The sequence below is a fragment of the Dama dama genome, chromosome 29 (assembly GCF_033118175.1).
Source record: "Dama dama isolate Ldn47 chromosome 29, ASM3311817v1, whole genome shotgun sequence".
In the NCBI taxonomy this organism is placed as follows: domain Eukaryota; kingdom Metazoa; phylum Chordata; class Mammalia; order Artiodactyla; family Cervidae; genus Dama; species Dama dama.
The window spans coordinates 11,240,206-11,254,015 of NC_083709.1; the positions used below are offsets into that span (position 1 = coordinate 11,240,206).

At 39.2% G+C, this 13,810-nt stretch overlaps 1 protein-coding gene across 4 annotated transcripts in view; it reads right to left on the reverse strand.

Annotated features, from left to right (window-relative positions):
* The window catches only part of NEK1 (NIMA related kinase 1), a 122,630-nt gene that overhangs the window by 17,778 nt on the left and 91,042 nt on the right, over positions 1-13,810 (reverse strand). For all 4 annotated transcript variants that reach the window (XM_061132075.1, XM_061132074.1, XM_061132076.1 and 1 more), the window contains 2 exons: positions 12,708-12,881; positions 8,907-9,027 (listed from right to left, as the gene is read on the reverse strand). In XM_061132075.1, coding sequence (XP_060988058.1) covers positions 8,907-9,027; positions 12,708-12,881 — 295 coding nt within the window. The remainder of the gene's footprint in view (positions 1-8,906; positions 9,028-12,707; positions 12,882-13,810) is intronic.

Genomic DNA, 13,810 nt, shown 5'->3' on the forward strand with positions numbered 1-13,810 from the left:
ACAAGTACTCTCAAACACAGACAAGTAGAGCACAGGTCACTAGCGTCCTGTGATCCCACTTCCAAATGTTATTCTCACTTACAGTGGCCCTCACAAGCACATCCTACCCTTCAGTTGTTCAAACCTCCACCAGTCATGCTCATTCACGACACCAGCCTCCACATTCTCATCACAACGGTTCCCAAAGTGAAGCCCCTAAGTGCCAGTAACACCTGGGAACCTGTCTGAAATGCAAATTCTCAGGCCTTGCCCTAGCCCTGTGTATTAGGAACCTTGAGGGATATGGCTGAGCAAACTGTATCCCTTTAGAGCAAAATGTATCCCATTATAGCAAAATGTTGTAATGTTTAAGAACTGCCATTTTAACGAATCAAAATGCCTCCTAATAGCAGAAAACAGAACACAATTATACTAATACCATGAAATACTTTGCAATTATTTAAAAAACAAAGTACAGATCTGTATAACCAGATATGCATCAAGGGTCAAGATATATTATTAAGTAAGTAAAGTAACTTTCAGACCAAATGATATAAAATGCTGTTAGATTTGAAACAATGCTGTTCAGCACAGTAAAATAAAAAGAATAGTTTGTATAAAAATTTTTAACTCTTAAAGGGAGTGAACTGATTTATGTAAAGAACTCACAATTTTTCTCTCAATAAATGTTGGGAACTACATTCATGTACTGTTTGCTAACAAAATTATAAAGACGAGAAGAGCATATTCCAAAAGGTACCAATAATTTATTTCTGGGCTTTCGGTTATAGTTCAGTTCAGTTGCTAAGTCATGTTCGACTCTTTGTAACCCCATGGACTGCAGCACACCAGGCTTGCCTGCCCTTCAGCATCTCCCAGTGTTTGCTCAAACTCATGTCCATTGAGTTGGTGATGACATCCAAACATCTCATCCTCTGTCGCCCCCTTCTACTCCTGCCCCCAAACTTTTCCAGCATCAGGGTCTTTTCCAATGAGTTAGTTCTTCACATCAGGTGGCCAAAGTATTGAAGTTTCAGCTTCAGCATCAGTCCTTCCAATTAATATTCAGGACTGATATCTTTTAGGATTGACTAATTTGATCTCCTTGCAATCCAAGGGACTCTCAAGAGTCTTCTCCAACACCATAGTTCAAAAGCATCAATTCTACAGCACTCAGCTTTCTTTATGGTCCAACTTTCACATCCATACATGACTACTGGAAAAATCATGGTTTTGACTAAGCAGAGCTTTGTTGGCAAAGCAATGTCTCTGCTTTTTAATATGCTGTCTAGGTTGGTCATACCTTTTCTTCCAAGGAGCAAGTCTTTTAATTTCATGGCTGCAATCACCATCTGCAGTGACTTTGGAGCCAAGTCCCTCACTGTTTCCCCTGTTTCCCCATCTATCTGCCATGAAGTGGTGGGACCAGATGCCAAGATCTTAGTTTTCTGAATGCTGAGTTTTAAGCTAGCCTTTTCACTCTCCTCTTTCACTTTCATCAAGAGGCTCTTTAGTTCCTCTTCACTTTCTGCCATAAGGGTGGTTTCACCTGCATATCTGAGGTTATTGATATTTCTCTTGGCAAACTTGATTCCAGCTTGTGCTTCACCCAACCCGGCATTTTGCATGATGTACTCTGCATATAAGTTAAATAAGCAGGGTGGCAATATACAGCCTACATACTTCTTTCCCAATTTTCAACCAGTCCATTGTTCCATGTTCAGTTCTAACTGTTGCTTCTTGACCTGCATATAGATTTCTCAGGAGGCAGGTCAGGTGGTCTGGTATTCCCATCTCTTTAAGAATTTTCCATAGTTTGTTGTTGTGATCCACAGAGTCAAAGGTTTTGGCGTAGTCAGTACGGCAGAAGTAGATGCTCTTCTGGAATTCTCTTGCTTTTTCTGTGATCCAACAGATGTTGACAATTTGACCTCTGGTTCCTCTGCCTTTTCTCAATCCAGTTGAAGTTCTTGGTTCACGTACTACTAAAGCCTTGCTTGGAGAATTTTCAGCATTACTTTGCTAGCGTGTAAAATGAGTACAATTCTGTGGTAGTCTGAACATTCTTTAGCATTACCTTTCTTTGGGATTGGAGTGAAAACTGACCTCCTCCATCCTGTGGCCACTGCTGAGCTTTCCAGATGTGCTGGCATACTGAGTGCAGCACTTTTAACAGCACCATCTTTTAAGTTTTGAAATAGCTCAGCTGGTATTCCGTCACCTTCACTAGCTTTGTTCGCACGTTTCCTAAGGCCCACTTGACTTTGCATTCCAGAATGTCTGGCTCTAGGTGAGTGATAACACCATGTGGTTATCTGGGTCATTAAGATCTTTTTTGTATAGTTCCTCTATGTATTCTTGCCACCTCTTCTTAACATCTTCTGCTTCTGTTAGGTCCATACCATTTCTGTCCTTTATTGAGCCCATCTTTGCAGGAAATGTTCCCTTTGTATCTCTAATTTTCTTGGAACAGATCTCTAGTCTTTCCCATTCTATTGTTTTCCTCTATTTCTTTGCACTGATCATTTAGAAAGGCTTCCTTATCACTCCTTGCCATTCTTTGGAACTCTGCATTCAAATGGGTATATCTTTCCTATTCTCCTTTTCCTTTTGCTTCTCTTCTTTTCTCAGCTATTTGTAAGGCCTCCTCAGACAACCATTTAGCATTACGCACTTCTTTTTCTTGGAGATGGCTTTTCTTTTTTTGATTATAAGGCAATTTTAATTTTGCTAGTACTTTTTCTGCTGCTGAGTCACTTCAGTTGCGTTCAACTCTTTGGAACCCCATGGACTGTAGCCTGCAAGACTCCTTTATTCACCGGATTTTCCAGGCAAGAATACTGGAATGGGTTGCTATTTACTCCTCCAGGAATCAAACCCACATCTTTCATGTCTTCTGCATTGACAGGCGGGTTCTTCACTACTAGCACCACCTGGGAAGCCCCATAAATGTAAACTCATTTAGTTCATCTCAAATTTAAATAATTTTTAACTTTTCCAGTTTTAAATTTTGAGTAACTCTTATTTTTATTTTAAAAAGTTATTTATTTTTAATCATACAAGTAATATATTTTTTCATTTAACATGTAATCCTTGAGTCCTCAAAAAGGGAAACATAAAATACCATCTGCTACAGCAATTCCACTCTGGATATATACTCAAAAGAACTGAATACAGATGTACAAAGGCTTGTACACAATGTTTACAGAAGCACTATTCAAAACAGACAAAAGGCAGAAACTACCCTGGAAATGACCACCATCATCTGCTGAATGCTATCAACTGCACAATGTATAAAAATATAGGGTATAGTCATATAAGGAATATTATTCATGAAAAAGAATGAAGAACTGACACATCCTACAACACAGACAAGTCCTGAAAGCAGTATGCTAAGTAAGGGAAGGCAGATACAAAAAGCCACAAACTGTGATTCTACAGGAAATGTCCAGAATAGGCAAATCCATGAAGGCAGATCAGTGGTGGCAGGAGCTGGGGAGGTGAACATGAAAAGTGGGTGCTTATAGGTACAAAGGTTCCACTGGGGTCGAGAAAAATGTATTGGAAACATAGAGTATAACATTGTACACTTCAAAATTATTAAAATGATAAAATCATATAAATAAATATATTTATATATTTGTCTCAATGAAAAAGTTTTTTCCCTTTAGGATTTCCCTAAACAATCAAAATCCCAGTTGCTTTTACTATTATCAGTTTTATATACATCTTACTATACTTTTCCCCTAAATTTATATAAATCTATATATGCACTTAAGAACATTTTATAGGATTATCACAGTATTGTTCTAATGTATGGAAATACTTTTTATTCAGATTATCAAATACTCTGGACATATTTCTGTATTTATACAAGGAGTTCCATTTAATTTCAGTGCTGCATACTACCCATTACACAGTATACTTTGTTTTGACTTTGCTAAGTCGTATTCGACTCTTTGTAACCCCACGGACTGCAGCACACCAGGCTTGCCTGTCCTTCAGCATCTTCCAGAGTTTGCTCAAACTCAGGTCCATTGAGTTGGTGATGCCATCCAAACATCTCATCCTCTGTCACCCCCTTCTCCTCCTGCCCTCAATCTTTCTTAGCATCAGGGTCTTTTCCAATGAGTTAGTTCTTTGCATCAGGTGGCCAAAGTATTGGAGTTTCAGCATCAGTCCTTCCAATGAATATTCAGGGTTGAGTTCCTTTAGGATTGACTGATTTGATCTCCTTGCTGTCCAAGGGACTCTCAAGAGTTTTCTCCAGCACCACAGTTCAAAGGCATCAATTCTTCGGCACTCATCCTTCTTTATGGTCCAACTCTCACATCTGCACATGACTACTGGAAAACCACAGCTTTGTCTAGATGGACCTTTGTCAGCAAAGTGATATCTCTGCTTTTTAATATGCAGATTTAAAATATTTAGGTTTGTCAAAGCTTTTCTTCCATGGCGCAAATGTCTTTTAATTTCATGGCTGCAGTCACCATCTACAGTGATTCTGAAGCCCAAGAAAATAAAATCTGTCACTGCTTCCATTTTTTTCCCCATCTTTGCCATGATGGATGCCATGATCTTAGCTTTTTGAATGCTGAGTTTTAAGCCAGCTTTTTCCCTCTCCTCTTTCACTTTCATCAAGAGGCTCTTCAGTTCCTCTTCACTTTCTGCCGTTAGAGTGACCTCATATGCATATCAGAGTTTGCTGTTTCTCCCAGCAATCTTGATTCCAGCTTGTGATTCATCCAGCCTGGCATTTGGCATGATGTACTCTGCATACAGGCCTTCCCAGGTGGCTCAGATGGTAAAGTGTCTGCCTGCAATGTGGGAGACCCAGGTTTGATCCCTGGATTGGGAAGATCCCCTGAAGAAGGAAATGGCAACCCACTCCAGTACTCTTGCCTGGAAAATTCCACAGAGGAAGGAGCCTGGTAGGCTACAGTCCATGGGGTTGCAAACAGTCGGACACGACTGAGCAACTTCACACTCTGCATATAAGTTAAATAAGCAGGGGGGCAATATACAGCCTTGATGTACTCCTTCCAATTTTGAACCAGTCCATTGTTCCATGTCTGGCTCTAACTGTTGCTTCTTGTTCTGCAGTTTTCTCAAGAGACAGGTAAGGTGATTTGGTATTCCCATCTCTTTAAGAATTTTCCACCATTTGCTGTGATAAACTGTCAAAGGCTTTAGCATTGTCAGTGAAGCAGAAGTAGATATTTTTTTAATTCCCTTGCTTTTTCTATGATCCAACAGATGTTAGCAATTTGATCTCTGATTCCTCTGCCTTTTCTAAATCCAATTTGTTCATCTGGAAGTTCTTGGTTCATGTACTGTTGAAGCCTAGCTTGAAGGATTTTGAACATTACCTTGTAGCTTGTGAAATTAGTTTAATTGTACAGTAGTTTGAACATTCTTTGGCATTGCCTTTCTTTGAGATTGGAATGAAAACTGTCCTTTTCCCGTCTTGCGGCCACTGCTGAGCTTTCCAAATTTGCTGGCATATTGAGTACAGCACTTTAACAGCATTATCTTTTAGGACCTGAACTAGCTCAGCAGGATACTTAGAACAGTGTTTTTAGCCACTTCCTTATTACTGATCAGACTATTTCAAATGATTTCCTGTGACTCTCCTGAAATAAACATTCTTGCACATGCTTCTCTGTATCCATGCCCAAGTCCAGCCCACCTCCTGTTTTCACAGATAAAGTTGCACTGGAGCAGCCGCACTCACCTGTTTATGTGTTACCTATGGTTGCTTTTGCAGATCAAAGACAGCACCGAATAGCCACATCACAGAGCATATGGTCGACAGGCCCAAAAAAGTTCACTATTTGGTCCTTTACAGAAAACATCTGACATCCCTTGTTATGAGCAGAGCAAAGGAATGAACTCCCAATTATTATTTTAAGGAGGAAAGTAACAAGAACACCAAAATATGACAGTGATTTCCCAGACAATAGGGAACTATAAGAGGACTCTCCTGAGTACTAATACAAAAATCCTGAAATTGTCATACTGAGTGAAGTAAGTCAGACTGAGAAAGACAAATACATGATACTGCTTCTATGCGGAATTCAAAAAAAAAAAAAAAAGGTACAAATGAACTTATTTATAAAACAGAAATAAAGACACAACTGTAGAAAACAAACTCATGATGACCAGGGGGTAAGGGAGGGGGATAAACTGGAAGATTGGGGTTGAGATACACACACTACTATATATAAAACAGATAAATAAGAACTTGCTTATAGCACAGGGAACTCTACTCAGTACTCTGTAATGGCCTACATGGGCACAGAATCTAAAAAAGAGTGGGTGTATGTGTATTTGATTCACTCTGCTGTACAGCTGAAACTAGTACAACATTGTAAATCAACTCCAATAAAAATTATACTCCAATAAAAATTAATTTAAAAAATTAATGGCAAAAAAAATCACAAAATGAAGTATTAGCAAACAGAAGTACATTAAAATTAGCAAACAGAAGACCAAGCAGAGTTTACTAAGATATGCAGGATAATTCAATATTAGGTAACCTATTAATTTATTATGCTGATAGACAAGGGAAAACAATTACATGATGCCAAAAAGTCATTTGATATAATACATTCCAGACTTTTTAGCCAGTAAAATGTGTAGACACTGCTTGAGCTAGAAATTATAGTTATGCCTAATGATGTTTAACATTAGAAACATTTCACTGAAGTTAAGAACAAGAGAGAGAAGCCTATTTCCAATATTTAACTGTATAAAATGTACTAAGTGATGCTACTGGAGAGAAATAAATGTGTATGAAAAAAACTGGAAAGACAGAAAGCCATCATTATTTTCATATGATTGTGCATATGAAACATACAAAAGATTCAACTGAAAGTCTAAATGAACAGTAGTAGGATACCAATAAGAGAGTGGTAACAAAACCAACATAAAGAAAGTGTAAGCTTTCATATAAACCATTTCATATAAAACTTTTAGTTTCACGATCTCACAGAGGAACAGTTATCATTTATTAAATAATCACAAGATAATATAGCCAGGAATAAGCTTACCAATAACAGTGCAGAGATTAGATGAAAGCTTGAATTGGGTGGGAAGGGGAGGCGACTATATTTATATACATGCAAATTAAGCTCACTAAAGGTTATCCACTGTAGCATCATCTATAATAGCAACTACATACTATGTAAATATATAGCAACTATTTACTATGTAAATAGAAACTACATAAATATATAAATACTATATATTTATAGTCGCAAATACAACTATATACTATGGTATATCCATATACTGGAACACTATGTAGCCTTAAAGTAGCAAAAAAAGAGGAAGCCCTCTGTGTATTAATATGAAAAAATTCTCCAATTACTGACATAAAATGGTGGAAAAAACTCTGTGCCTTATAATAACAACTATATTTAAAAGTGAAGGTGAAAGGCACTCAGTCGTGCCTGACTCTTTGTGACCCTATGGACTGTAAACCTCCAAGCTCCTCTGTCCGTGGAATTCTCAGGCAAGAATAGTGGCGTGAGTAGCCTTTCTCTTCTTCAGGGGATCTTCTCAACCCAAGGGATCAAACCCAGGTCTCCCGCATTGCAGGTGGATCTTTACCATCTGAGCCACAAGGGAAGTCCAAAAATAAATGACCCAATCAAAAAATGGGCCAAAGAACTAAACAGACATTTCTCCAAAGAAGACATACAGATGGCTAACAAACACATGAAAAGATGCTCAACATCACTCATTATCAGAGAAATGCAAATGAAAACCACAATGAGGTACCATTACACGCCAGTCAGAATGGCTGCTATCCAAAAGTCTACAAGCAATAAATGCTGGAGAGGATGTGGAGAAAAGGGAACCCTCTTACACTGTTGGTGGGAATGCAAACTAGTACAGCCACTATGGAGAACAGAGTGGAGATTTCTTAAAAAACTGGAAATAGAACTGCCATATGACCCAGCAATCCCACTGCTGGGCATACACACCGAGGAAACCAGATCTGAAAGAGACACGTGTACCCCAATGTTCATCACAGCACTGTTTATAATAGCCAGGACATGGAAGCAACCTAGATGCCCATCAGCAGATGAATGGATAAGGAAGCTGTGGTACATATACACCATGGAATATTACTCAGCCGTTAAAAAGAATTCATTTGAATCAGTTCTAATGAGATGGATGAATCTGGAGCCCATTATACACAGTGAAGTAAGCCAGAAAGATAAAGACCATTACAGCATACTAACACATATATATGGAATTTAGAAAGATGGTAATGATAACCCTATATGCAAAACAGAAAAAGAGACACAGATGTACAGAACAGACTTTTGGACTCTGTGGGAGAAGGCAAGGGTGGGATGTTTTGAGAGAACATCATCCAAACATGTATATTATCTAGGGTGAAACAGATCACCAGCCCAGGTTGGATGCATGAGACAAGTGCTCGGGGCTGGTGCACTGGGAAGACCCAGAGGGATCGGGTGGAGAGGGAGCTGGGAGCGGGGATTGGGATGGGGAATACATGTAAATCCATGGCTGATTCATATCAATGTATGACAAAACCCACTGAAATGTTGTGAAGTGATTGGCCTCCAACTAATAAAAAATAAATAAATAAATAAATGAAAAATAAATAAATAAAAGTGAGGGAGACTATATCTTTGCTTTTGCTTCTGTATATATTAACCATGTTTGGAAAGAGGACAGAGTGGGAATTTGCTGGGTGGGGACAAAAGTGGGAAACAGACCTTTCACTGTATATTTTGCTTGCTGATTTCTGAACCTCACGAATGTGATACCTATTCCCAAATTAACTATTTTCCTAATTGATTTAATGTAATATTGGGTTACTCCAGTATTTCTGTGAAAGGCATGACATGAAGGGAGCAGGTGTGAAATGTAGGGAAGAGGTGACGTACTCAACCTCCTCTGCTCCTTCTCTCTCACTGACCCACATGTCGAGAACGGGGTGGGGCAAACCGCCATCTCTGTCTGCTCCACTTGGCTCCTGCAGTACTTCTGCCTCCAAGTCAGCAGGCTCTGCAAGGCAAAAATCCACTTAGAGAAAACAGAATAAATCTCTTATAGATGATCATACCTCGTTTCAGGCTAATGTAGTAACTCTAACAAAAAATCAGTAGGTTATCTATAGATCCTTAATCTTACTGTCTTTACACTCTAGTTCTTTCTGAAATAACAGACTTCTCCTTTTGCATTTTCATTGCAATAAAAATACCCAGAAGAAATATTGTGTACTCTGTATTTTTCATTATTATAGAAAAGTTTTTCTTCATTAACATTTCAGTAATATATAAATTGCTTTCTAGAAGACATAAAAACTTAAAGAATAACCCTATCTGTGGCCAGAAATATGGACAGAGAGTAGAATATAATACCACTGATTAGTAACTGATTAGAAAGTTCAATCATCAAAAATAAAAAAAAACCCTCTTACCTGGACTTTCACAGTGAAAAGGTAAATATAACTAGGGTGCTAAATCTATTTTCCTAAACCCTCAAATAATTAATAACCAGGGAACTATCTCTGTTCTCTGGCAGTGGCTCATCTTTCACCTGGATGATATTTCCTGAAAGTTAACAGCAATGAGAAGAGAGTTTCTCTCTTCGTTTCTTAATTTCTCTTTTTCCTGTCCAATTCAAATTATTGATACTTTCTTGTTTCAGCCACCATGGCCACTCCTTTTTTTCCTTCTCTATTTTTAAAGTTTCTAGTTAGTTGTCCTATTTAGAGAGATGATTGATATTGTACCAATCCTTAAAATTTTTATCTTTTATTCAAATGATTTTTTGGTCACCCTCACAAGTAAGCACTTGGAGCAGTGGTGTCCTGCTCAAAATTTTTTAAACGAGTAACTGTTCTCTGGCACCTTAAGCCACATCAATGTGATTCATTCCACAAACTAGATTTGTGACTGTACTGCCCACAAAGGCAACAATATTTACTACATGGCTCTTGCAGAAAAACTGCCCCAGCTCTTGTCCCAGCTCTAATAGGCTATACAGTCACTATTATTAAATATACACCTAACAGGTTCTTTTTTTTTTTTTAAGAAAAGACATAAGATAATCATTAACTAAGATTCTAGTGAACGAGACGATTTCACAAGACTACAAGGTCACACATGTGGCAGCTGTCCAGTCTTCCTCTCATCCAGAGGGAGCTCTGTTTTCCCAAGTCCCTGAGTCTGGATCAGCAGTGTGACGGCCTGGACCAGTGGAGTACAGCTGGAGTCCTGTAGGCTTGGCCCACATCCAGCCTTTTGAGAGAATTGGCAGTTTCCACCTTGGAATCCGGAAGCTTAAACCACCAAGAAAGCAGTTTAAGGGCCCTGGAGAGACAACATGGCAAGGCCCTGAGACTTAAAGCACGGGAGTGGGACCCAGCAGCACAGGCCCAGCCGAGCCGAGGCGCCAGCTGTGCAGACAGCACCTCCCACCCAAGTAAGCACAGCCGATGGCTCAACACCACTGAGCGATGCCAGCTGATGCCGTGAGGAGGAGAAGGAAAGTCCCAGCTCCTAATCCACAGAGTGTGAGATAAATCAAGACCGTTCTTTTAAGTCACTAAGTCTGGGAAGCAAACTGATTTGCAGCGAGAGATAACTGAAACAGAATCTCCTATCTGAAGATAGGGTGTTGACACCACAAAGGTTAGATATGTACACTGCTCTGGGGACAGGCCAGCATCTGACACTGAAAGGTTTCAAGAAGGCTGTGGTGAGAGCCTGGCCCGTGAAGAGTGGTTATTGGAGGCTGGAGGAAAGGGCATTCTTGTGACATGGTGGCAGAAAGTGTTGCCCTGTGACATGAAAAAGGATGAAAGAAAAGGCACCTAAGAGATGCAGTGACTGAGCTAAGGAGCTATCTGAGTAGACCATTTACAGTGCCAGTGAGATTCCTAAGGTAGCCACTTATAAACCACAAGGAGAAAAAGGTGAGTTGAAGAAAGATCAGTTTAGCTCATGAGGAGAACTCAGAAGAGGAAGTTTCTCAAGGGAAAAGATGCCTCCAGATAGACACTAACCTCAGGCAAAGTATGCCTGAGGTCTCAGGGCTAAGACAGAGGTCAAAAACAGAAGGCCGTTAAGACTTTCTGCTGGGGCACAGAAGGATTTAAAGGTCTGTCTTTCTGACTCTTGCTGTTGAACAAGAGGACTGCTGAGCATCTCAATTGCCTTCCTCACAGCAACTGCAGGCAGAGAGGGCACGGTCTCAAAAAACAAACCCAAACCAAAAACCCCAGTGGTTTTTCACTAAATGTCAATAACATTCACACAAAATTCACAAAATCATTAATACTTGCAGAAGCACTCCCCAGCGTGATTGAAAGATACAGCCCAACAGAAGAGCCTTTGAGGGCACCAATGTTTGCTGGGAGGGAAGCAAGCTGGCCAAGCTACTCCTGGTGGGATCCCGTTTCTATGTACCCACAATCTTGTACCTTCCCTGTTTTTGACAAGGGGTCTCACTTCCTCGTCATCACTGTTAGATTTATGAATGAAAAAGCAAGTGAAAAGAACTCTCTAGGTCTTCAGATTGAAAGTAAATGTATTCAAAGAACTGCACCCAAAGAACCTCATATAAACACAGGTCTGACCTTGATGACAACATCTGAGCCAATATCATAATAAGATGTGGCTATGAAGAGTCAGGGTATTCTGCATGTGAGGGGATATAAATAAGTTTGGTAAAAGGGCAGACTTTGACATTAAAGATGGCTACAAATACAAAGACTCCTGACAGCCCACCGGACTGAAAGGAGATCAAACCAGTCAATCCTAAAGGAAATCAACCCTGAATATTCACTGGAAGGACTGATGCTGAAGCTCCAATACTTTCGCCAGCTGGTATGAAGAGCCGACTCATTAGAAAAGACTGTGACACTGGGAAAGACTAAAAGCAGGAGGAGAAGGGGACAACAGAAGATGAGATAGTATCATTGACTCAACTGACAGAAGTTTGAGCAAACTGTGGGAGATGGTGAAGGACAGTAAAGCCTGGCATGCTGCAGTCTGTGAAGTCACAAAGAGCTGGATATGACTAAATGACTGAACAACAATAACAAAATATTTAACCCTTTTACCCTTGAGAGGTGCCTGCTTCCCCTCCCTCTGAATCCAGGCTTGTTTGTAACTACTTTGACCAATGAAATACAGCAGAAGCAACCCTGCGCCAGTTCGGAGACTAGCTTCTACAAGTATAAGCAGCTTCTGCCTGTGTACCCGTGAGCCATGGAAGACGTCAGACCATCCTGCTGGACAGAGTACAGAGAAAGGCCTGGAGGCTGTATGAAGAGGAAGGGACCGGCCTCACCATCTTCCAGTTGTAGCAGTCAGGACACCAGCTAAGCCCTCTTGGACCCATGAGACCAGGTCATCACAGAGATGAGAGCACACGCACGAGAAAAGCACGGGGGTGAGCCAGGGCCTGACTCAGTTCCCAACAACAAGATGAGGAGACAGAGTAAAACTGGCCGTTGTTCCAACATTGGGAGACAGAGTAAAACGGATGTTCTAACCCTAAGTTTTGGGGTGATCTGCAATGTGGTGATAAAAAAAGACCTGGCACTAGAAAAATAGTGAACCTAATTTGAGATCAATCACCCAAACATAAACAAATATTTTGAAGGTTTGTTTATAAGGAAGACAATGAAGTATTATTAAACCAAATAAATCTCCTTTTGCCCCATGAAAACATACCCTCCAAATCTTCTGGTTTCAATGCTGTCTGTGGAGATGCTTCACTAATGTTTGGCCTGTTTGTCTCAACCGAAGAATCAACAGTAGCTGATGGGTTCATTTCAAGTGAAATACATTTCACTTTTTCTTCTTCAATAATTAAGGATTTGTAATTCTCCCTTTCAGGAGAAATCTCTGAAACAACAAAAATGAAAAATCATGTTATGTCCTCACACTGACTTGACTTTTATCTTCAACAGCATTTAGAACAAAGTTCATTCTCACAGCAGGTAATTACTAGTTAAGTTCTGTTATGTACTAGAAATTAGTAAATGATTAAGGTACATGATAGTCAAATTAAATTTAAATTCAAAGGCATTTTTTTTCTTATAAAGATACTGTTTTGCAGGCTTTTCAGATCAGTTAGGAAAATGTTTGACTTTACTTGAAAATCACAGCTCTCATTCAATTTAAAAGTGTTTTGAACTTAAGACATTTCAACATCAAAGTTATGTATGACACAACAGGGTATGAACCTTTTTGAAGGACTGACACTTAGTTTAATGACTAATTTACTGTTTGGGTGTTTATGGTGTTCTCCACTTGAGAAACCAGCGATACTCTTTCTTGAGTACCTAGTTCTCTGTACATTCTCCTCTAAGCTCTGTACCTCATCTGTAATTACTGATGAAAAGCAGAGCTATGAAGATGTATCACACTGTACAACTGAATAGAATATTTTTCTAAAACTATGATGTCATACACAGATGATATGACTGACCATCAAAACCCTTCTATTCACTGGGCTGGGTTTACATTATGCCTGTGGATAGACATTTTAATGATTATGAACTATACACATTTCTTAAAATAAAATTTATTTCTTAAAATAAAATTTGTAAATATACAGAATGAAGTCATATCATTCATATGTGTGCAGTTTAGAAGTAATACTGTCAAATTAATAAAAACATATTTCACCTTTGTTGTATGAATGTAATTTTATTTTTCAAAACCACATTCATATATGGTTTTGGTGAGTGATTACATATGTATGCATAGGAATGCTTTGTTCAAATGTATTTCAGATTTTCAATGATCATAAACAAACCTTAACTTTTTGT